This window comes from Chelonus insularis, unplaced genomic scaffold (genome assembly GCF_013357705.1).
Source record: "Chelonus insularis isolate UGA/USDA-ARS -01 unplaced genomic scaffold, ASM1335770v1 contig_17_pilon, whole genome shotgun sequence".
NCBI lineage: Eukaryota > Metazoa > Arthropoda > Insecta > Hymenoptera > Braconidae > Chelonus > Chelonus insularis.
This window is the reverse complement of record NW_023276415.1, coordinates 116,300-142,923: the sequence shown is the minus strand read 5'-3', so window position 1 is coordinate 142,923 and position 26,624 is coordinate 116,300. Positions and strand designations below refer to the sequence as shown.

Below are 26,624 nucleotides of genomic sequence, written 5' to 3'. Positions count from 1 at the left end.
ATTTGGTGTTGGATTTCGATTTGTTGTAAGTTTGATCTAGGGTTAAGATTTTAGATGTAAGTTTTGCCAGTTTAGTTATTCTGGCAATTAAAATAACTTGGCGCTCGTCGTTTATAATTTTTTTTATAAGCGAACCAGGCATGTTAGTTGGTAAAATAGTGTCCTGGAGGAAGGTGAATATGGAGTACACCTACCCCAGTCGAAAAATATCATCATAATATATATATTAATGATTTTTTTTCTTATAACAAATCGTCAATTGCAAAAATCAACAATCTAAATAACAAAAGCATAAGTGTATGAATTAAATGAAATTTTAGAACCAATGCTGGAAGAAAATGTATGTTTCAGCCAAGTCTAAAAGTGGGTTGAAAATAGAAAATATTAGCAAAAGTAATAATAACTGAGAATTTATCCTTACAGAATGTTATCACTCTCTATTTCTTAGAAATAAATTTTTCTTGATCCCCTGGGCGAAAGTGTAGCCTTTCTGGCTGCTTTTCGCTCCCGAAACAACGACTTTTGTGGCTGGCTCGACTTAATGCGTACTTCGATTAACTAAAGGATATTTGTGGCTCGGAAATATAAACTATACTATTGAGGAGATAACGAATGGTTTGAGGATGTTTTCTACATAAATATTATGTTTATCTTCACTAGATGAATATGTTTAGAAAGTAATAGAACACAAGAAAGAAATAAAGGATAAAAGATACCCCTTATACTTTGAACATCTGCGAGCCGGGTAGTTTTTATTCAATAAAATAGCTAGTTAAAATAAAATGTAGTTAACAATTCTTAGTTAGTTTCCTGATCATGAATTAATGTATAATTATATAAAATATTTCAATATTTAATAATTTTAATATTTTTATCTTGCGATTCGTCAAAGGTGTCTGACTAGGGATCCTATGGCCCGGACCACCTGGGGCCTGACCAGACGGAATTATCCTGCAGACACCCGACTCCCTCAGGTTTGAGGGTGAGCCGGGGCTGCAGCCGTTTAGTCAAAATTTTTCATAACCGTCTCAAGATTCGGAAAGACCCAAGGATGACCGTTTTCTGCATACGAGTCGCGAGAATCTCAGCCTGACTATGGCAGACTGGTATTGTTTGAAGCTCTGTCAGAAAGCGGTTCCTCATCCCTCCGAGGGCGCCAATCACCAGGACTATCACGTACGCTGTGTATTCGTGATAGACATTTCTCATGACCTCCATGCGCTCTCTGTAGCGTTTCTGTTTACTCTCTTTTTTTGCACGTATATTCGTCTCAGCCAGGGCTAAGAACTCAACTCCATTTTTTATCATTATATTACATATTTTTAGGATTTTAATTTAAAATCTTGTTTTGGAATTTTTTGGTGGTAAGTATTTACTGAACGTACTTTCAGCGGGATCAATAAAAATATTATACAACACACGGCCAAAAAAGTTTAATTTTTGTAGTGTTCTCTATTGATAGAAAGTTTTCGGACATAATTTCTACAAATTGGGCCACGTCATATGAAATTTTTTTCAACTAGCTACTTTCTTAAATAAAGTCAAAATTGATTGTAAAAAAAATTTATCGTAAATTTTCATCTACAATATTACTCTTTAAATTATTTATAGGAAATTCGAAAAAGTATTTTCTCACACAATTTATCGAAGTAAAAGAAAAAATAGACATGATTTTATAAATTACATAGTACTCTATTTGATTTTGAAGTTTTGTGCTATTTAAAAATTTTTTGTAGTAATTACCAAAAAATGAGAATTTTTTTATTTGCAGAGTCATTTGGGACGTGTACATAGCGCAAAGTTTTACTTTCATCTGATGATGGAAGTTTTGGTAGGATACTTCAAACACTTGAAAAGAAATTTTGAATAAGATTTATGCTATCCAATGTTTATTAATATTTTAATTAAACGTTCCAACTACAATTTCTTACGCACACTTATGTATTTTTTTTTTATTTATTAATTGATAGAAACAATTTATGGTTTTGCGATTATGGCCAGTCGAACTTGGCGCAATGTTATGATTCTAAACATCTCTTGCCTGTAGAACGATTTGAAAAAATCGGACTTTCAAATAACAGTAACGTGGCGTCGTTTCTTTCATAGATACCGGATGATAGCTTTTTGGCGAATTTCACTTACTTTTTTTGGTAATTATCGTTATTTAAAAAAGTTTAATTATTTTGCAATTATTTTCTCAATTAGAATCAGTTTTTAGGAAGTTCTACGTGTAAGTACTGTGTACAGTCTTTTAGTCATCGTTTTTTAATATGAGAATAATACTTGCTTATCACTGAACAGTTTGTACATTCACTACCCATGGATTTATTTCAGAGTGCAAAAACTCAAAAAAATCAATTCTCAGTATAAGCGAGATGAGTATATTGAAAAGTTTAATGTAAATTGTATTTATATGTACCTCCGGTTACTCGGCATACTAGAATCAAATCTTCACCTTCTTCTTCTGGTCCAATAATATCCTGAATGACATGACCATATCGATTTAATATAATGGGTTCTTCAGGTAAAACTGTAAATAAGAAGCAATAATTAAGAATAAGTTGAGATACATGAATCTCTGACGAATCATGAATAAAATTTTTTTTTAATTATTCAGCACTTGAACTGGAATTCAAGTTGGCAATAGAATTAGCGATAATGCTATATTTATGAAAAAAAATTTTAAAAATACATTTAATTGTAGATCTATATAAATAACAAATTACCAATGACCGTTAAGTTATAATGCATGCTTCTAGTTTGTCCACGCCGGAAATCAACTCTACACCGATACAGAGCTGCATCATGCCTCTTGATGTCATCAAGTACTAACACAGCTGGATGTGACACCACAGCTCTGAAATACGCTCTCGGACCAAAAACATTTGCATCTGAAGTATGATAAGCATCATGTAGCCCCTTGTTCCGTACATCAACCCTGAAATCATTATAGTATTAAACTAAAGACAATATACACGATAAAATACCAATTAATTGTAATTTAATCCTATTTTACAAGGCATCAATTGTGCAATGATATTCTAGTTAATACTTTAGTCAGCACAGTTCATTACTTTTACTTATCTTGGTATTCCAAGAATACAAATTCCGCTGTACGTGCGTGCAGTGCAAAACAATTATAGTACAGAATTATGGGGGAAAAAAAATTTTACTTCGATAACATTTATTAATAAAAGGATGAAAAATTCTTGAGAATAAAAGTTTTAATGGCTTTACATGACTTTACCATTTAGTAGCTAAAACTTCAAGCTCTATCTTATAGAGATCAATTATGGAAAAATCTTCTGTCATTTTTTTAATTATTTTTTGCACTGCATGCATATACAGACTATTGATATATATTTGACTATTGAGTTTTTACAATGGTATAACTATTATTGGAAGAAGGCGTTGACTTTTCTGAGAGTAGGAAAAGTCAAAACCAATTAGCTTTGTGATTTTTAACTTGTTAAATTTTAGTGTTGAGACCTAATACTTCAGGGAGTACCCCTTCCATATTGGTGACACCTTAGCCTGAAGGTATCTTACTCGCTACGCACCGACGTCACCGGGCGTCATTACCTTCCTAATTGTTTCTACTAATATGTGTTGAAACAGTACAATTTCCTTAGAGTAATTCAAAAGGTGTTACAATAGGCATTGATTATCAATTTATTTTCATTGCTACAAAATTTAAGTTCTATTGCATGTATATAAGATACAGATAATTTATTACTTATTGGTAAAACTTTTCAAAGTAACATTAATTGTTTTAATGTTTCTTTCATAACTTTTATAGAATACTTTATTTAATTAAAATTAACATGATCATAAATTATTGATAATATTACGAATTTAACGCTAAGTAAATAATTAGTAGGTTGAGAAAAAAAATTTTTCTCAATTTAAAGAATATTACAAAATAATCAAATATAAGAAATATTTCAATAATGAGAGAATAATTACTAAAACAGTTTAATGTGGAGAAGTAATTGTTAATTACTTCTCAAAATTAATAAAAACAGACGGACGTCACACTGCTTTTTCTATCTATGTTAAATCGGAAGCATCATGTTGAAGAGTATCTTACTATGGTAAAAAGATTTTTTTTATCGTATTAACTATATTTTTTAGTGGTGCTGATAATGAATTCCTACTTTAATTGTATATGAAGTTTGTTGAACTCTTGTATTTTATCTCTTTGATCATTCTGATTGTCTGAACTTAATGTACTTGTAATATTTAGAAAATATGGGCAGTAACTACCTCTCATCTCCTTTACTTTATGTTATATATGAAAAAAAAAATTTTAAAAAGCATAGCATTGTAGATTGTATTATATTTTAATCTTTTTGACTGATTACTTGTGACCATTGTAAGATAAAGAAAAAATAATCTTTTTATTGTGTAACTATTTTCAATTTGCCATCAAATTTTTAATATGCGCGTTCTCCTCTTTATAGTACTCCGCCAAAGAAAACAATTAGGACTCAATTGTCATCACTAAGACTTCACCAACTCGGTCTTCATATCCACCTCATAACATTAACTCTGTACCTAAGTCTGTCCAGAAAGTTCGAGAAATCAAGTAAATGGGACTTGATCGATCTAAGGACATCACCTATATGTTGACTGTTTACTCAGGAGACTCTAAAGACAGCAAGAAGAATATACTGGGTGCAATTTCTAGCATCAAAGCTGTATTTATGACTATCTGTAGCGCTTATGAACAGTCTGTATTCAACCAGGAAGCAGTCAATATTACTGCAGCTTTTCTTGGCAGTCTTTTGCATTCTTGTGAGGAAAACCGTACATCTAAGCCGAAAGAAATTTCTACCTTCATTATGGAACAGTTCGAGCATCTCAAGAGCGAGGTGACCAAGGTTTTACTTACTCAGACTCATTCCAGGGAACCTGCAATATTGTGGATCCTTCGTCGGACTTTTCTTCTTTGGGTGGTAGTAGTCCCTACGCTGATACTCTTAATAAGCCAAAAGGTTCCACGAAATTTGTCAATTTATTGAATTGTGTGTCTCTTCCGATTTCAAAGGCCATTGAGATTTCTATTGTTCCTAGAGAGGATGAGATGATCTATTAGACTACGGTATGAAAGTTTCCAAGATCATCAGCGCTGAATCTACGGTGGTCCATGTGTCTGCAGAGTGAAGTTTTTGCTAAAGCTGGACTCAAGATCGTGACCCCTATATCTTACTAAAAAGCAATTACAGTCTATTTAGATCATTATTCAAGTTTCCTCAGAGATTCGTCGTCAACTTTTGTCCGCTGGTACTGTTCATATTGGATGGAACGCCTGTCGCATCGAAGATTTCCTACTTATCAAGTAGTGTATTATGTGTTTGAAGCTTGGTTATCTATCTATTCAAGCTATTCAAAAAGTGCCAGAGTGTAACTGAGATCTGCGGTTAGTGTTGAAAATTTCATGACACACACAAATGTCCAAGAGCAAATTCATCTTACAAGTATGCTACTTGTTTTGCATTGGGTCAATGCGGATATTCAACATATGGCTACAGATATAAAATCTCGTCCACTGATTATTGAGTACCCATGTCACTATCGAATCTTCACACTCGTGAAATAAAATATTTACCATCTTAATATGAGTCAACTCACTCAGTGAGACGGGCGGGGATGACAGCCCTAGTTCTGTCTCGTCTTTACCAATAGACTGTCGAATTTCCGAGTATGCGATGAATACTATTCTGCACTCAATAACAATGGGTCGGACCGCTGTCCAACCCTTAACGCATGCTCCAACCCCCTCGAGCAATTTAAATTCTGTAAGTGCATCATACGAGCCGCGACAATCTCAGCCTGACTACGGCAGACTGGTATTGTTCGAAGCTCTGTCAAAAATCGGTCCCTCATCTCTCCGAGGGCGCCAATCACTAGGACTATCACGTGCACTGTGTATTCGTGATAGACATTTTTCATGACTTCCATGAGCTCTCTGTAGCGTTTCTGTTTACTCTCTTCTTTTGCACGTACATTTGTCTCAGCCGGGGCTGAGAACTTAATGTAATATACGTGCTTGGTAGTATGGTTGAAAAAGTGATATCCGGCTTATTGTGTTCAATGCGTTGAGACGTAGAGAGTGGGTAATTCCAAAAACTTTTTACTCTCCCGTTCTCAACGACTGACTCAATTTCACCAGGCACATAGGGCAGCACTGGTGTCTCATCTATTCCATAAGAGTGCCGAAGGTGATAATACAGCACTCTTAGGGTGGCGTTATGCCAGTGAATGTAGGCTGAGCGCGCTAATATCGGACAAGTCGGTAACACATGAAATAGCGTCTTATCTACATCAGTGTGGCAATCTCGGCATCTTGTGTCTTTGAGTTGCTCGTGCATAACATCAAGCCGATAGGCGAGGGTAGAAATACACTATCTTGGCAGGCCATAATGAATCCTTCGGTATCAGAGAACAAGCCAGCTGACTTAAGGTATTGGAAAGTTAGCTAGTGTGACAAGTCCTGTGTCTCGAGATGACGATAAAACACACCATGTAAGGACTTTGTTACATGTTCGTCGAACAGTTTTAACTGCTCGGTCGTTTTATATAGACCTTTTGCTGCTCTCTGGTCGATTGCAAAAGCCTTAGACCGTCTGGGCTGCTAGGGTCGCAAACTGAGCCGAGATTCTGCGCTGCCTGATCTGCTGCTCTATATAGAAACGCATCCCTTCCCAATGGTTCAAATCTGTTTACGAACTTGATAAGAGGATTAGAGCTCTTATAGATGTTATAAGCTAGGCCTATCACTAACCTGTCATGTAGACACTCCAAACTTAGTAGTTCACGCCATCCTATTATCGGTGTAAAAAGTATAGGCCCCTCACTTTCAAAAGCGATATAAAAAAAAATAATAATCTCATTAAGTTGCGTGAGGAATCAATGGAAAGAGAAACCGATTCTACAACTTCTCTGAAAATTTCAATGCAATGAATTAAAAACTTCGCGAGTTACAGAATTTTTTAGAGTAAAAAACCATGTTTTTAGAGGTCAATTTTTCATGAGGGAAGTTTACACGATCGTAGCAATGCGAAAAATATAGGGATCGAATTGAAAATTTTATCGTAGTTAGGGAAGACGTTTAAAACTCTTTTCAATATTAATATTAAGGAATAAAAATTGGCAGATTAATAGAGAATAGTCTGATCTATAATTCCATCTACTTAAAATAATTACTAACCGCGAATTAGCTCGCGGGCAATTATGAAAGCATCAATTTAAGAGCAGAAGGTACAAAAACCCTGCATTTTCCGTACTTCTCAACATCTGTAACTTTTTTTAATATTAATATATTTTGCCTACTCTTGGCAAAGAGTTACAGATTTTTGAAGGTGAGAAAATCATGTTTTTCCTCAAATATTATTAAGAAAAGTGTTATGAATTTTTAAAGTCCCAGAAATCATGCTTTGGGACCTTAGGGAGCAAGTTGATGCTCTCAAGAATTGCCCTTGGGGTTTGAATATTATTTTTAAAGAATAAAAATGGCTTTACATTTTTTATTTAACTATAATATATATGGAGATCAATTTTTATTCCTCAATTGTTATAAAGAAAGGTGATATGAATTTTCAAAGTCCTAAAAATAATGCTCCGGGACCTCAATTAGCAAGTTGATGCTCTCAAGAATTGCCCTACGGGTTGAAAAATAATTACTAAAGAATAAAAATGGCTCTATATTATTCATTTAACTATAATTGATATGGAGATTAATTTTCATTTCTTAATTATTATAAAGAAAAGTGTTATGAATTTTTAAAGTCCCAGAAATCATGCTCTGGGACCTTAAGGAGCAAGTTAATGCTCTCATGAATTGCCCTACGGGTTTAAAAATAATTTTCAACGAATAAAAATGGCTCTATATTATTTATTCAACTATAATATATATGGAGTTTAATTTTTATTTCTTAATTATTATAAAGAAACTGAAATAAATTTTTAAAGTCCCAGAAATCATGCTCTGGGACCTCAAGGAGCAAGTTGATGCTCTCAAGAATTGCCCTACGGGTTTAAAAATAATTTCTAAGGAATAAAAATGGCTCTATATTCTTCATTTCACTATAATATATATGGAGATCAATTTTTCTTCCTTAATTATTATAAATAAAGGTGTTATGAATTTTCAAAGTCCCAGAAATCATGCTCTGAGACCTCAAGGAGCAAGTTGATGCTCTCAAGAATTGCCCTACGGGTTTAAAAATAATTTTCAACGAATAAAAATGGCTTTATATTATTTATTCAACTATAATTTATATGGAGATTAATTTTTATTTCTCAATTATTATAAAGAAAACTGAAATAAATTTTTAAAGTCCTGAAAATAGTGCTCTGGGACCTCAAGGGGCAAGTTGATGCTATCAAGAATTGCCCTCCGGGTTTGAATATAATTTTTAAAGAATAGAAATGGCTCCATATTTTTATTCAACTATAATTGATAAGGAGATCAATTTTTATTTCTCAATTATTATAAAGAAAAGTGAAATGAATTTTTAAAGTCCTGAAAATAGTGCTCTGGGACCTCAATTAGCAAGTTGATGCTCTCAAGAATTGCCCTCCGGGTTTGAATATAATTTTTAAAGAATAGAAATGGCTCCATATTTTTTATTCAACTATAATTGATAAGGAGATCAATTTTTATTTCTTAATTATTGTAAATAAAGGTGATATGAATTTTCAAAGTCCTAAAAATAATGCTCTGGGACCTCAAGGAGCAAGTTGATGCTCTCAAGAATTGCCATTGGGGTTTGAATATTATTTAAAAGAATAAAAATGGCTTTATATTATTTATTGAACTATAATATATATGGAGATCAATTTTTATTCCTCAATTATTATAAAGAAAGGCGATATGAATTTTCAAAGTCCTAAAAATAATGCTCTGGGACCTCAGGGAGCAAGTTGATGCTCTCATGAATTGCCCTACGGGTTTAAAAATAATTTCTAAAGAATAGAAATGGCCCTTTATTATTTATTTAACTATAATTTATATGAAAATTAATTTTTATTCCTCAATTGTTATAAAGGAAGGTGATATGAATTTTCAAAGTCCTAAAAATAATGCTCTGGGACCTCAGGGAGCAAGTTGATGCTCTCATGAATTGCCCTACGGGTTTAAAAATAATTTCTAAAGAATAGAAATGGCCCTTTATCATTTATTTAACTATAATTTATATGAAGATCAATTTTTATTCCTCAATTGTTATAAAGGAAGGTGATATGAATTTTCAAAGTCCTAAAAATAATGCTCTGGGACCTAAAGGAGCAAGTTGATGCTCTCATGAATTGCCCTACGGGTTTAAAAATAATTTCTAAAGAATAAAAATGGCTCTATATTATTTATTCAACTATAATTGATATGGAGATCAATTTTTATTCCTTAATTATTATAAAGAAAGGTGATATGAATTTTCAAAGTCCCAGAAATCATGCTCTGGGACCTCAAGGAGCAAGTTGATGCTCTCAAGAATTGCCCTACGGGTTTAAAAATAATTTCTAAAGAATAAAAATGGCTTTATATTTTTTATTTAACTATAATATATATGGAGATCAATTTTTATTCCTCAATTGTTATAAAGAAAGGTGATATGAATTTTCAAAGTCCTAAAAATAATGCTCTGGGACCTCAATTAGCAAGTTGATGCTCTCAAGAATTGCCATTGGGGTTTGAATATTATTTTCAAGAATAAAAATGGCTTTATATTATTTATTGAACTATAATATATATGGAGATCAATTTTTCTTCCTCAATTATTATAAAGAAAAGTGATATAAATTTTCAAAGTCCTGAAAATAATGCTCTGGGACCTCAAGGAGCAAGTTGATGCTCTCAAGAATTGCCCTTGGGGTTTGAATATTATATTTAAAGAATAAAAATGGCTTCATATTATTTATTTAACTATAATATATATGGAGATCAATTTTTATTCCTCAATTATTATAAAGAAAGGCGATATGAATTTTCAAAGTCCTAAAAATAATGCTCTGGGACCGCAGGGAGCAAGTTGATGCTCTCAAGAATTGCCCTTGGGGTTTGAATATTATTTTTAAAGAATAAAAATGGCTTTATATTTTTTATTTAACTATAATATATATGGAGATCAATTTTTATTCCTCAATTGTTATAAAGAAAGGTGATATGAATTTTCAAAGTCCTAAAAATAATGCTCTGGGACCTCAATTAGCAAGTTGATACTCTCAAGAATTGCCCTACGGGTTTAAAAATAATTTCTAAGGAATAAAAATGGCTCGATATTCTTCATTCAACTATAATTGATATGAGATCAATTTTTCTTCCTTAATTATTATAAATAAAGGTGTTATGAATTTTCAAAGTCCCAGAAATCATGCCCTGGGACCTCAAGGAGCAAGTTGATGCTATCAAGAATTGCCCTCCGGGTTTGAATATAATTTTTAAAGAATAGAAATGGCTCTTTATTCTTTATTCAACTATAATATATATGGAGATCAATTTTTATTCCTTAATTATTATAAATAAATGTGTTATAAATTTTCAAAGTCCCTAAAATCATGCTCTGGGACCCAAAGGGGCAAGTCGATGCTCTCATGAATTGCCCTATGGGTTTAAAAATAATTTCTAAAGAATAAAAATGGCTCTATATTATTCATTTAACTATAATATATATGGAGATCAATTTTTATTCCTTAATTGTTGTAAATTAAGGTGCTATGTATTTTTGAACTTGTGACGCTCGAGTGTTTCGATCTTGGAATTATTATTTATTGGTACTTTTAGTTTTTTCGTTGCCCCTCTGAAAATTTCTTACGTCTTACGCTCTTCTATCTGCACATGTTTTCTGGTCGCACGCACGTTAAATTTTTTCTATCTGTTAATCCTTTTCTGTGTACATATACGCACAGAATGGGTTTACGACCGGTAAGCCTTAACGTTAATCGGTGTCATAAACACCTGTACCATTTCTAAAAAGTCTTATATTTTTGCGAATTCTTCTTGTTCTTATTTTTACAATTGCGGATTATAATGTGATTTTTTTTTTCTTTATATTTGCGTTTGAATCATTTCATTATCTTGTTCTGTTGTTGAGATAGCGTTCATGGATGTTTCTTTGAATAATTAAATTGGCAATTGAGATAATTAATTTTTCTCACCGCGATCTTCGAAAGAAACGTTCCGGGCAACTACCAAAAAATTTTCAACTCGATTGAACAAATTTTGACATCATTATGGTCGTTTATATTTGCCCTAAAAAATTTTCTACATTAAAAACGCCCTTTTTCGACTTTCAAAGTTAGGTAGCGGGCGAACTTATTAACCGATTAAAGTCAAATTTGAACAGGTAACGTAGAATTGCTCAACCTATATTTTTAATCTCGGTTCAATTTTTCATGGGTATTAGTATTTTTTTTATGCTTCTCTAAAGTGAGGGGCCAATACATTTCGCGCCGATAATAGGTTGAGTTGAATTAACGTCACTTGATTGTTGATTTTGTGTGCTATTAGCACTACTAGTTGAATGTTGAGTGATTGTCTTGTGGTCATTCTGACCTTTTGATTGTCCTAAATGATTTTGCTGCTTCTGAACTTGTTCTTTGGACCATTCTAACTCAACCCTCAACCCTCCTGAGGCCGAAACCTCATGTGCTAAGGTCATCCAGTCAGTTTGACCCTCCAGAGCAAGTCCATCGGCAAGCTTGAATGTCTGTGTGAATGATGATTGATTTTCGAAGACTGCTTCGCCTCTTTATTGCTGCGAAGTTGAAGGCTGAGTGTCTGATGGTGATTGTGTCCTGGAAGACGCTTGATTGTTGTTGCTTGATGATTGTCTAAATAGTAGTGAATGGAACATTGTATGATGTTTAGAGTTGCACTCCTTACATCTGTTCTTGTTGGTGCAAGCTGGTGTGTTGTGTCTTCCAAGACAGTTTCTGCACAGTTTTTTGTTGTCTACCGTCCGCAACCGTTGTTCAAGAGCCCGGTACTCTGGGCAGACTACGATGAAATGACCACCATTGCAGCAGTCACAAATGAATCTACGCTCACTGGTAGTTGAATGCGATGAGCGCTGTTGATTGTTTGATTTGATGCATGGCTCCAGTTTCTCCAAAGTACGGATCCGAGCCAATAGGAAGTCATGGAACTCTGAGTATGTAGGCATTCGCTCAAGATCATTATCCTGAGTTTCCCAGAGCTCACGAGTGTGTTGATCAAGGTGTTTGAGAATGTGAAATATGAGAATTGTATCCCAATTTCTGGTTGATTGTCCCAATAACTTGAGTGAATCTAATGAATTGTTTACTATAGTGAGTAAGGATGAGATCTTGGCTGAATGTAGTGGAGCTCTTTTTGACTCAGCAAACTGGCTGAAGAGTCTTTCCGGGTGAACATTAATGAGCCTCTTGCGATTCTCGTACCTGGACTTGAGTGTCGCCCATGCTTTTGTGAATGATTTCTTCGTGTGAGGAAGGTTCTCAACCAGAGAGAGAGAGCTGGACCTGGAAGAGCTAATTTAAGATAATTGAATTTGATGACCTCATCCAGACCAGGTTGATTGGCTATCATGGACTCGAATTGATCTCTGAATGACAACCAGGAGGCACTGGTTCTATGAAATTTGGGCACTGACAGCTTAGGAAGTCGGGCTAAAGCTTGTGCGACGTCAGATGCACCACTGGTTGATGTTGATTGTGCTGGAGGTTCCTTGGAAGCTACTTTAGCAGATATCATGAAGAAGTCTGAGACTGATTTGTTGAATGTCTCAAGACATCATCCACAATGTACGGATGATGAAATTGAGATGGTGACCAAACCTCCTCGAGCACTTGATGTTCTGAATTGAAAGACTCGTGCAAGGCTGTGAGTTGTTTTTCCAGCGAGAGTCTTTCTTCTTGTCTGTTGTTGGTCAGTGATTTGTTGAGTGAATGACTGGGCTAAGCGTAGCCGAGCCATTTGAGACTTGATTTTGAAAGTCAATTGCACAGGTAGACCTGGATTGTGTGGTGCGATTGTCTGTATAACACTCTCCGTAGTTGATCTCCGTTGTGGCTGGAGATCTGGCTCTTCTAATTGATCAGTTGGACTACCAAACTCCTCTATGCCATCGTCAGGAGTCACGCTGATTGTTGGTTGAGGTTTTGAGGTCTTGGACTCTTGGTCCTCACTCTTTTTTTGTTGGTCGGCCACTTTGTGCACTTGAACACTTGATTGTCTTTGTCCTTTTCACTTGTAGCACCAAAACTTTAGTACTTCACAACCGAGAGCTCTGATCCGGCTCGAAGGACCATTAAATGTTAAGAAAATCTCAACTTGTGAATTAACCTAACCGTTCAAGGATAGGGATGATTGTGCCGGAACAGACCAAACGGAAGTCAGGTTTTATAAAAAATAAAGTATCTTTATTTTAAACACTAACAGGTACACTAAATATACTGACAACTTTGTGTTACTAACTAGGAAGACTGAATGTTACTCAAAATCACTGAATGTCTATTTTAATTATACTGAATCTGAATTGAATGTCCAAAAAACTACTCAACTTGGTGTGTTCGGTATTATTGACCTCCCACACGAGCTCAGCACGCTTCTCAAGTTGAGCAAGAATGTGATTGTGCACGTGGCGTTAGCCTATCAATGCAATGCGAAATGAATCTTGATGAAATGTCTTGAATTTACTGAAAAGTCTTGAAATATTACTTGATTCTAGTTTTAGAATAAAGCTTGAATGGCTCTGATAATTTACAGTAGCACTAGTACTGATGATTGGCTCAAACTTGTAAGATTTGTTAAGAATGAATAAGAATGGCGTGTACACGTGAACGAGAACAGTGAAAGAATGGCGACGGGAACTTCATTAGTCAAAAGAGACACTGAAAATTAGTCAAATGAGTGACTAGATTAAGAAATATTGATTATTTGGTCGATTGGTTATCGACCCAGTCCCAAGATGGCCGCCAAATTTCCTGTCAGCTGGCAAATTCAAACTGAGAATTAATTAATTCTCAACAACATTCAATGAGAGTTTCTTTCAATTAGCCAAAAAAATTTATAGTTTCCAATATTCGTTTATTAATTATTTTAGTTCATTTTGGTCTACACCAGTCAAACAGCATCTACACAGACGAAGTCGCTGTAATGAGCTAGTATCGTAGCATAGATTGTAAGTAAAAAACAATACATCTTACACCTCTTGTTAGACACTTCATGTCGTTATCGCGGTGAAAAGATTGATGTTACATGGACTTCAATCAATTTTTAGTCAGCAAATGTAGAATAAGAAAGTGAAACCTTTTTATTTAATAATTCTCTTATTGGTTTCGTTGATTGAGGTTTGTAGGGATTTTCATTTATATCTCCTTGTTTTACTGCTATTTTATCTGTAATCAATTCGATTAATTTTTCTGAATATTCTTTTGCATGTTTCCGAGTTAAAGGTCTATTATTCGATTCAGATATATCATCATTTAAAATATTTAGAAATTTATTTAAAGTTCATTCAAGTTAATTTTGAGGATAATTGAATAAATTTAGAATTTACTGATTTTTAATTTTCCAACAACGGAGCCTCTCATATCCCGGACGAGCCCCCGTGATGTCATAATTGATTTAAAAGACATCAAAAGATCACTTCTTTTTAGCCTACACCTAGTGCAATAGCTGAGATGGAGTAAGAGGTTGATCTTGAGGACTTAAAAATAATGATAAATGGAATAAAATTGATTGGGATATTTATAAAATGAACAAATTAATCAAAAAGCAAATCATAAATTGATCAAATTAATAATTAAATTATGATTTTGAAATCATAATTTAATTATTTTAAAAGATAGATTGCACTTTCTTTCAGAATGTTAAATAAAAAAAAATATTAAGCCTTATTATTGATATTAAAATCCAAATTAATTTTTAAGTCCAAATTGTATTCCTTTAATTTGTAAGTAATCACAATTTAATTATTCAAATAACTTTTAAAATAAACAGTTAAACAGGTCTTAATATTTTGATTGTTACAACTAAAGCGTCACTTAAAGGACATTTTCGGTTGTTGCTAGCAAGTAGCAACATCCCTTCTTTTACATTTTTACTTGAATAACTAATTTTCATTGGTTATAATATCATTAATAATTATTTTTTTTTAATTTTCTCTTAGTTTGTAATTAAATATTTTTGCGAACAATGCTTCTGACAACGATTTATATTCCTTGCATACTAAATTGCATTTGAAGCATCGTTAAACGTAATAAAAATCAGTATAATAATAATAGAAATATTTCTTTCAGTTATTAATAATTGTTAATAATAAATTCGTTCTGACTTGGAGGGGCCCAAGTCAGTGAGTCGGGAAATATTCAAAAATTGTTAATGCCGGACTTGTCCACCGGCGCGTCAGTCAACTCACTGGATCAATCATCGGGAAGTATTTCCCTCATGGCCCAGAAGGCAACTCTACGGCCCTAGTGACGCCAACAAGCACGCGGTCGAGCACTTGTGGCGTCAGTTAGCTCTAGGCAAATCACGCGGTCATCTCTGTACAATCTTTCGCAGTCAAATCGCAGATTTTTGCAGTCAGCTCACCCTTTGTAGAAAAAAGTACGGTCAAACAGACTCAGACAACTCTTACGAACATACGTGAATCATCAAAATTACTCTCATCAGTGCCAGTGGTCCAGTATATTCAGTTGTAGTGTCTTTGGGCGCGAAGCTGAACTGGCGTCGACGCCATAGTGCCTCACGGACATTCACATATACATCGCACACCCGAACAACTCTGGTGTATACCGTGAATGTTGCTGTTCACTGTTTTGAGACTTTTTTTTGGTGACAAAATAACCATCAGACAATTCATAAGTGTATGAACAATTAATGTACAGTCAATTCACCTAAACTCAGTGATTATTACTTTCTATTGTTTAAGTTAAGTGTTATTGTTGAATAAAATCTATAAAACCCAAGCAATTCGGTGTTAATAAACTATTTTTTGGAACCTTCTAGCATCCAACCTTTTGTTCTTATTCTGCTCTGAATTATTACAGTCCACTAAGGTAGTTTTCTCGTCCGGCCGACTCGAAGTCAGAACAAAATTTTAAATCTTTTTCTTTATTTTCTTATTTTTAATCTAAACGGTATGGGCGCGTAGTGCTACATGACGTGACATAAAAAAACGGCACCAAGTCACCGTTGCTTGAAAGTCCGATATATTTATGAAACGTTCATTTGCGAAAATAAAAATTGACCACGCCTCTTGGACCACAATTTAAGTGAGAAGAATGTTTTATCTTCAAAGTACGACTTTTTTTTATAAAGTAGGTACTACTATGAGGTTGCTGCATGACTAAGGAAATAATGAAGTTAGTAAAAAACGAAGGAATTACTGAGGCACGAAATTACTAATGTGAATAATGTTTTGCGTAAAAAATGCGCGTAGTACCTGGACAATCCATTATAATAATGTCACAGGATAGTTAACAATTTTTGTATTTCCTCCGCCGCTCCTCTTACGGCCTAATATTAATAATCAATAAATGTAAAAAATTAAATGCAGAAAGCAAGCAGCTAAAAATGATATGTGTTGCTACCTGAATGAGAAAAATTTCGAATCTCAACTTCAGGGGTGACTCATTTGATGTGAGACGAGCCTGTCAACTCAGGTGAGCCAATCACAGCCCGTCTCGGGCCCATACTGTTCATCTCACGTTCTTAAAATTACCAGTTACAATACTATACAATTTTATTGATATCATTCTTGACATATATTATTTTCTTTGAAGTTTCAATTCGATTTTCTACATAAACTTATAATATTTTTTATAAGCAAACTCTCAAAAATGCAGTATTCAGTTGATCCTCTATTAAAAAAAAGATTGTCACAGATGATGGTTATGTTTGACGTCATATCCGTTTTCGATTAATTCGGGTGTTGAAAATAATAGCGGTAAAGAATTTTTAATTTTAAATTTTTTCAATTTATTCAAGATTTATTTATAATCACATAATGTAATAAAGCTTTTATTATTATTATTTTTTGTAACAACATAAAATTAAAGTAATTTGTTTTTGAAAATTTAATTGATTCACATAGTGTTGCAAGGGTTGCTCACCCGATCCGCTCGCCCTATCCTAGCTCTTCTTTTAGCACTCAACTAATTATATCTCGTCTTCTTCAACCTAGCCTATGATAGGTGTCCTATTATTGTGCTAGGTCTACCGACGCCGGTTACAACGTGTTTGCATCCATTAACGCTCACGCGACGCTCTAGTACACGTGTTTTGTTACCGCTCTTTCCGTTTTCTCATTAAATAAGTGTTCTACGCTCGATCCAAGTTCAATAAAGTTGCTAAAAACTCTGCTAAGCTCTACTAGTGTTAATGATTCATTGTTAACGTGATGATTAATTTATTTTATAATAAAAGTATTATAAAGCTCAATAAAAGTGTCTTCAACAAGCAGGAATTTTCGGTTCTCGTAAAACTAATAGTTATTTTTTTAAAAAGAATAAAATAAAATGAATAAGTATAACTTTATTAAATTCTCCTATGACTTAAATGAATAATTCAATGGAAACAATATGGACTATAATCATATTATGATTGAAAAGTAATTATTTACAGGTAATTAAATAATAAATTTATTCAGACAATATTCTCTTTGTATGATACTGCTATAGCATGAAGATACTTTACTTGGGTAATGAAATTGCTCAAAAAGGCGCTAAGCTCTTGAGGCTAAGTATCATCAAAAAATCGTGCTGTCGTCACAGTACATCCAAACGCATTAATGCCTGGTCCACACCTTGAGAGCCAGACCTATACACTACTAGTAATTACCGACTAAGGGGGGGTTTTTTATTACAAAGTTTCATATCTACATTTTTTTTAATATCGTATAATAAGACCAAATAACAACTTTGGAAAATTAATAAAAAAGAAAAAAGTTTATTGAAGAATGACAGTAATTAATTAAAATCAAAGTAACCGTGCGGTCAACTCAAGTCTCAGTCAAAAACTTGAGATAAACAAACTCTCCCCTAGTTGCTATAAACAATTGAATCGTCAAGCAATCGTCGTTAACTAACAAACTGTCACTAGTCTAATAGTCATTAAATGGCGACATACACATATTTTACAATATTCTATAACTAAATTCTTAGTCTGAGCAGTTCTAAATAGAAATCGACATCTTTACTTTAAATAATTTATCAGCTTTATTGGTAGACTGATGAACTGTTTAATTTTTATTAAATAAGTTGAATATAAAGGGAAAAATTAAATGCATAAATTATTTTGTAATTCAAAAAAGCATTCACTTTTTGTTTTAATTTGAAAATTAGAAAATTAATACATGTATGATGCCATGATTCAAAAATTCAGAAAAAAGTTTTTATGGCATTGAATCAATTCTAATTATTCTTGAGATCAAGTAATTATCGATTATTTTCAATATTATTAATATTTATTAATTTGTAATGTCTAAATGTATTTGTAATTATTTCATATAATTATTTAAAATATATTTTAAGAAAAGCTAAAAATGAATAGCGATAAACTTAAGGATTGAGGTTAACGATTATTACTCAAGTTATTTTTTTGAGTTTTCCTAAGATTTCGTTAAAATAGAAAGGATTACGAAGAATAGTTGAGGAAGTCATTTTTTAGATATTTTATTGCTTTTGGAAAACCCACGTGGCGAAAAGCAATAAAACTCTAAAAAAAGAGTACGTGACATAAGAAGAGCGTTAAGCTTTTCCAAAAAGGGAAAAGACCATGCGAAGGGACTTGTGCGCGCCTGAAGCAAGGGACTTCTAATTATGTCACATTCGACTAAATAAATACGTAAGGTTTGATGCATCAGTCAGTTGTCGAAAAAGTAAGATCGAGATCAGATCGTCGTGGAACATCTCTTGAAATCATAAGTCTTGAGTATTGTATTGATAATACTTCAAAGTTTGTAAATTCTTGTATGAAGTTTATTTGATCGTCAAATTATTTTTAAATTGATATTTAAATTAATTCGCGAGAAAAAGTGAATAATTGCGCTGACTGGAACATCGACTAAGGGCCAATTAATTGTAATTCATCTCGACCAGAGTAAAAGAAATCATCTGTTGGTAACGTTTAAATTGTTGTTATAATTTTTCAATAATTTTCATTCAATAAAATTTTGTTATTGTTTTTATATAAATCACACATTTTTACTTTCTCTATCGAAGATCCCCTCATCCCTGTCTATTGGTCGAAAGGCTAGGACTAAAAAGAGGAACTTAAAGTCTCTAAGGTTAAGCATATGGTTTACATATTGACACCTTTAAAGAGCAAAATTACATAACAAATTATTATGTAAGATCGAATGAAAACCTTAAGATTATATTCATAAATGTGTTTTTTTGTTTACAAAAACTTAGCAATTTTTTGCATCTTGTAAATGACAAATAGCCCATCGGAAATAGAAACATGATGCGTATAATAGTTTAAAAATTCTTTAAGAACTAAAACAAGACCAGTTTCAAATTTCTAGTATTTGTGGTTTGCGAAATCTTCCATTTCTTTTAAAAAAATTTTTCATAATCTCACTTATAAAAGACCTTTATCACGTGTTTGGCTCAACAGTGACGATACAAAACAAACAGAAAAACAATTCGGATACTTGTGATGATGATTTCCCACACAAAAATATGTAACCCCCAGACCTATCAACTAACTAGTCGAGCTACAACTCAACTCGGGGTACTCTAAGAGCTAAGTAGATATGTAGGGGGCGGTTCTGGATCACTCTACTATTACCGACCGTGTCGGTAATTTACCACCTAAGCCGGCAACTTACCGACCGTGGGTTTAGTTGCCGATTTCCCGCTAGATGGCGTTGTACCGATCAGCAGTCGGTAATTGTTACCGATATATGCGGCGCTGCTGTTGTGGCAGGTAAAATTTAAATTTGAATTTTTTTTTAAATTATTTGCCGGTAATTGTTATCGATCTCTTTCCCACTAGATTGCGCTGTTATGGCCGGTAAAAATTTAAATTTTTGTAAACTTTTGTCGGTAACTGTCATCACTTACCAGGCGATAACTGTTACCAACCTTTATCATTCAATAGCGTTGTTATTTCGGCGACTTAAATTTGAATTTTAATGTATGTTTCATTAATACCATTTTCCCCTATTCTATGACGCTGCTGTTGTGGCGGGTGCAAGATTTATATTCTTTAAGAAGAACTTAGCAATTAATTGGTTGTTCGTTAGAGGCTGCTGTAAATGAATGTCAGAAAATATTTAAATTAAAAAAAATTTATTTTATAATCATTGACATAAATTTAATTGTATTTCGATGACATAATTAAGTGTAATTTGTTAAATTAATTGACTTGCTTTGTGGAATTCTTTGAGATGTTGTCTTCTTGCTTTGTAGAATCCGCTGAGATGTTGTCTTCTTGTTTTTTGAAGAAGAATTCGAAATCATCCGAGTCTCCACCAAAGTATTGCAGTACCAATTCATCTTTTTCATATACTGCAGTATGAGGTCAAAAAAAAATATCATCTTAAAAATGCCGTACTGGAAAAGAAACATTGAATTCATCATCCAAAGTTAGAATGATTTCACACCAGGAGACTGTCATCAACTTTGTCACTTTGTATTTTTTTGATGTGTTTAATTCTATAATTTTCTTCATGGGTTTTTGCGTATTATTTACAGTACTGGCGATGGTATCCATATTCACTTCAATCAGCGATTCACTAATCAATGTTCTTCAATTTTACTTAATCGTGTACACTTAGATATGTGTTTAATGATTTCTGTAGCTGAACTGACTTGTTGGAAATCTGTTCTGTTTTATATATAGCCCTTAGTCTAGCGGTCGATTTGTGAAACACATTTTCTAACAATGCAATTTCCTTTGTTACTTTTGAAAGATTCATTTCCAGAAAAGTACGTCATATTTTAATGCCCAGAAAAATATTATTCATAAATTTTATTTCTATTGTTCTCTGTTAGCGTTTTCAAAACAAACGACGTCACAGAAGTTTCTTTCTTTTTTGTTTATTACAATATTAACAGATGAATGGTTTCTTAGAATAAGATGTGACGTCAAAAATTTATTGCGTTTGAAAAATTTAAATAAAGTCCGTTTGTAAATTTTTATCAATCAGTTTGGAACCCGTGAACTGGTAACATCAAACCTACATAATGAATATCTTCGTTGACATTCAGGGATTCAAAGCTCCTCCAAATCAATTTGTTGTGAAAGAATTTGCAGTGATTTTTATTGAGGGAACATTACGAAATCATGTGTGTTTGTTTTTCAAAGAACCATTCAATTGGAAATTATTACCGCAAAAATTTCAATTAATAAATCGGTGGTATACTCGCAATTACCATAGACTTCAGTGGAATTCTGGTGATATGGCGTATAAAGATATGCCGAATGTAATGATTGACGTGATCGGCAAAGCTAATTTCATTTATGTGAAAGGTCATGAAATGAAAGAGTGGATGCATCAATTTGTGAATAACCGACAAACTGTAATTAACTTGGAAGATTTGCAATGCTCATCATTACACATTATTTCAGATTGTCCAAGATGGAAACGAGCTTCTTCACATCATGGACCAAATTTAATTTCAAATTGTGCATTAAAACATGTACGGAAGATGAAGATGTGGTTTGATTCCAACTCAATTAACAAAATGCGACCAGTGCTAAGAAAGCTTTACGCAAATATGAATTTTGATTGCTTATCATTGGATGAGATTCATATGTTACCAGAAAAGTTTCTTCTATACTTTGAAAAAGAAATTGAAGATATGAAAAACAGATTGATTGATTCATAATGTAATTTTTTACGCCTATGAAATCACTTTATTCAGAATTGTTACACAATTTTATATTTGAAATACAATGGATGTATTTTTACTTCGAATATTATGTATTATGTCTAATGTTCAATAAATGTATGTAATGAAATCAAGTTCATTCATGTATTTAATCTTTTCAGTGGTTATCCAATAAATATTTGATAATAATAATAATATTCACATAGAATCTTAAATACAAATTTACTTTAAACCACCAAAAAGCCCGGGTAAATTAAAGTTTTCAATAAACCATTTGGTAGGGGGAAACGTTTGCATGATTTTGAGTTGAACCATCTGCCCTCTAGTGACTAAACAACAGAAATATTTATTTATCGATATACATACCTGCCCTCTAGCGACTGAGAAACAAAAATATCGATCTATTAATTTACATTTCTGCCCTCTAGTGGCTCAAAACAAAATTTCAATTCCCTGTAATTTGCGATGGGTTCCATTTTAAAATCACCCCTTTTGAATTCACATTCAAATATATCAATTGAATGGAACAAAATGTTGCTTTAATATCTTCTACTTTTTTTTTTGTTTTGAATTTTATTACTATATTTTAGTAAAGTGAAATATTAACTATTATCATAATGATAGATATATTTTGTAAAAATATCAAACTATATACTATATACATTAATTTATTTTATTTATTTATTTTATTTTATTTTATTTTCATTTATATAATTCATCTAGAAAAAAATTAATCATGATAATTATTATTATTACATGTTGCCCAAGTGCATCTTTTAAAAATTTGTAAACGCGCTGATATACCATGTGCCTTTATTTTGATGCTTGTACCTCAACCAGCATAAGCATAAACAAAGACGTAATATACTGTAGATCTTTTTGGTTGGACAAAGAGACGATACCAGCGCTAAACCACGTGCGTTTGTTTTGATTCTCATGCCTCAACCGGCACAATCATGAAAAAGATGAAATATACTATAGATTACATTAGTAAGACAGAGATGCAACACTAGCGCCCCTCATGTGCCATATCTCCTTCACTAATAACAAAATGTATATTCGAATTTTTTAAAAAAATTAATTGAGTTCATACTTAAAAAATATAATGTCATAAATGACATTAATCTTTTAATCTTTAGTCAAATCAAAACATAACTAATGTGCAAATTATTTTCGATTAAATATCAAATATAGAAATTTTTTACGCGCGCTTCTACAACAAATATGCCACTACTTTGGGGGAAGGGGCTGCAAAAGATTTCTTTGTCTCATTCATTCATTTGTGCCACAAACGGTTAAAGTGGAGCTGACAGTTCATCTGAATTTTTTGAAGTTTTATCAAAAGTTATATAAATTAATTCCAGTAATAGTTAAACAAGTGTCATTATTAATGTTCATCAGTTAAAGTATTCATTTAAATAAAAAACAATACCAGTGGATACTTGTGAACATAAATAAATTAACAAAAGTCATCAACTTTCTATTAAAATCTCTTTTAACTAAAATTGGTCAACATAAGTAAAAGTTGAAGTAACAATTTTGTGACAATTAAATTTTTTGTACATAATTGTTATTTGTAATTTGTAATTTTTGAAAAAAATAATAAATATCAATAGTACAATTAAAGAAATTTTTTCCAGATGGATTCATTTGAGATAGAAATGAAAATAATAGTTCCACAAGAATGGGAAAATTTTACAGCTGATAACCATCTTGTCAACCTGATGATTTCAGCGATGAAAACCTGGATGGGATTGACTGGAACAAGTTCCATATGTTGTTTATGCTGATCTGGAATGCATTCTTGGCCGGACAATACGAAATAGAAACATATTCCATGCAGTGTTGCTTTCTATGCTCATTGTTCATTTGATGAATCTAAATCTTACTTTTCATTGAAACGCGATGTAGATTGCATTGATTGGTTCATTGGAGAATTAAAAAAATTATCAGAACATGTAAAAGACACTATCAAACATGTTGCGTCACTGAAACCATTAACTTCCCAGCAGCAGAAAGCTCATAATGATGCTAAAAAATGTCACATTTGTAATCAAATTTTTTTAAATAAAGAGATTAAAGTTCGAGATCATTGTCATTTTACAGGCAATTATCGTGGTGCAGCTCATAACAGATGCAATTTAAATTATCAATCTTCTCACATCATTCCTGTTGTTTTTCACAATCTTTTTGGATATGATTCTCATTTTTTTAATTAAATCATTAGCATCAACATCATTTGAAGGTAAAGTCGAATTATTACCAATCAGTGAAGAAAAATATATAGCCTTCACCAAAACAGTTGGTGAAGATGAGGAAAAATTTCGTAGAAATAATAAAAAAAGAATTTGTGAAATAGTTATTTAATTGCAATTCATAGATTCATTTAGATTCATGGCTAGCAGTATTGATAAATTAGCATCTTTTTTAGATAATGATAAAAAAAATATCACTAAAAGATTTTACAATAATTCGGAAAAATTTGAATTGGTAGTGAGAAAAGGTGTTTTCCTCTATGAATATATAGATGACTGGAATAAACTTAATCAAACTCAGCTTCCTGCTCAATCAGCTTTTTACTCAAAGTTGAATGATGCAAACATTTCAGATGAAGATTATCAACATGCACTCACTGTATGGAATAAGTTTCAATTTCAGACTTTAGGTGATTATTCAGATTTATATTTAAAGACTGATGTTTTACTTTCAGCAGATATCTTTGAGAAATTTCGTAAAAATTGTCTAGCTGCTTATAACCTTGATCCACTACATTATTTAACTTCACCAGGTCTAGCTTTCGATGCTATGTCAAAATACACGGAAATAGAGCTTGATTCTTTACAAGATGTTGAAATGTTAAATTTTATTGAGAAAGGTATAAAAGGTACTGTTTCTCAATGCAGCAATAGATACGCCAAAGCTAATAATAAGTACATGGAAGAGGACTTTAATGGAAATGAAAAAGAATCATATCTAATGTATTTTGATGTTAACAATCTTTATGGTGCTGCGATGAGTGAGTATTTGCCCACCGGTTCTTTTGAGTGGGTAACTGATGAATTTATTTTTGATAATAATATTAATAATTTAATTTTAAATATTTCAAAAACTTCTTCTATTGATTATATTTTCGAAGTGGATTTAGATTATCCACAATCATTATATGAGCACCACAAAGATTCACCATTATGCCCTGAACATTGGGTACCACTAAATAGCAAATGTTCAAAGCTAATGACAACATTGCTACCTAAAAATAAGTATGTAATACATTATAGAAATCTACAACAAAGCATCGAACTTAGTTCAAAAATAACTAAAATTCATAGAGTTTTGAAATTTAAACAATCACCTTGGTTAAAAAAATACATTGATTTGAATACAGAGATGAGATAACAATCTAAAAATGATTTTGAAAAAAATTTCTTTAAACTCATGAATAATGCTGTTTATGGAAAAACGATGGAGAATGTTCGTAATTATAAAGATGTAAAATTAATTACAAAGTAGGAAGGAAAGTGGGGAGCACAAGGATTATTATCTCAGCCGAATTTCCATAGTAGCATTATTTTTGATCATGATATAGTTATTATTGAAATGAATGAACTCGAAATTATGTTTAATAAACCTATTTATGTTGGATTTGCGATTCTTGATTTGTCAAAAATATTTCTATATGATTTTCATTATAACTACATTGTAAAAACTTTTAAACATGATGTTAAACTATTATATACTGATACAGATAGTTTGGTTTAACAATTTATCAATGTAAATATAGATGATTATATGAAATGTAATATCAAAATGTATGACACCTCTGATTATCCAGAAAATAATGTTTATGGCATTCCAATAATGAATAAGTAAGTTTTAGGTTTAAGGAAAGATGAGAATAAAGGGTAAGTTATGACTGATTTTATTGGGCTAAGAGCAAAATGTATCGTTTTAAGGTTCAAAATGAAGAAGATGACAATGAAATGAAACAAAAGAAAGACAAAGGTGTGAAAAAAGCAACAATTAAAACTATCACGTTTGATGATTATAAGAAATGTTTGTTTCATCATACCATTTTAAAAAAAAATGAATATCATATTGTCAGTAAGAAACATGAAGTATGTACTGTTCCTAAGATAAAAGTAGCTTTAGGTTGGCAAGATAATAAAAGACAACTATTAGAAGGAACTGATACTCTGCCATGGGGTTATAAAAAGATCTAAAACAAATTTTATATTGTCATAATTTTATTATCATAAGTTACATTTTTAATAATTCACTATTTCTAAGTTTTTTTGTCATTGTTACAATTTTTCAAATAAATTACATATCATTTGCACTTATCCAACTATTGTGTTCATTATCAAATCCTAACCACTTTACATATGCTTCATTTCCACGTTTTTTGAGAACTTTTTCAACCAGATATACATCAGGATATTGGACTCCAGTTAATTCATCCTCATAAAAACCGCCTTCTATTGGTTGGTTTTGATAGTCAGTTAATTTATAAGTCACTGGATGAGTATTTTCAACTTTGCTGATGGTAAAAATTTCAGTGGTCCAATTAGAAGTGTAACCTTTCTCAAATACATGTTTATATTTACTAATTCGAACTTTATCGCCAATTTTAAACTTATTTTTCTTCTTTTTTATTTTTACAACTTTGAGTTTTCTATGAATAGTATTAAATAGTTGCTTTTCATTGGCTGAAGTCACATCAATGGGTTTCATCTTAATTGTACGATGTTTAGTATTGTTATATGATGATAATAATTTCGGTAGCAGATCAATCCACT

At 32.3% G+C, this 26,624-nt stretch overlaps 1 protein-coding gene across 1 annotated transcript in view; it reads right to left on the bottom strand.

Annotated features, from left to right (window-relative positions):
• LOC118064294 (neural cell adhesion molecule 2-like) overlaps nucleotides 1-26,624 on the bottom strand; it is a 433,677-nt gene that overhangs the window by 385,925 nt on the left and 21,128 nt on the right. Inside the window, exons 3-4 of the mRNA XM_035078796.1 lie at nucleotides 2,727-2,938; nucleotides 2,420-2,530 (exon numbers count right to left, since the gene is read on the bottom strand). Coding sequence (XP_034934687.1) covers nucleotides 2,420-2,530; nucleotides 2,727-2,938 — 323 coding nt within the window. The remainder of the gene's footprint in view (nucleotides 1-2,419; nucleotides 2,531-2,726; nucleotides 2,939-26,624) is intronic.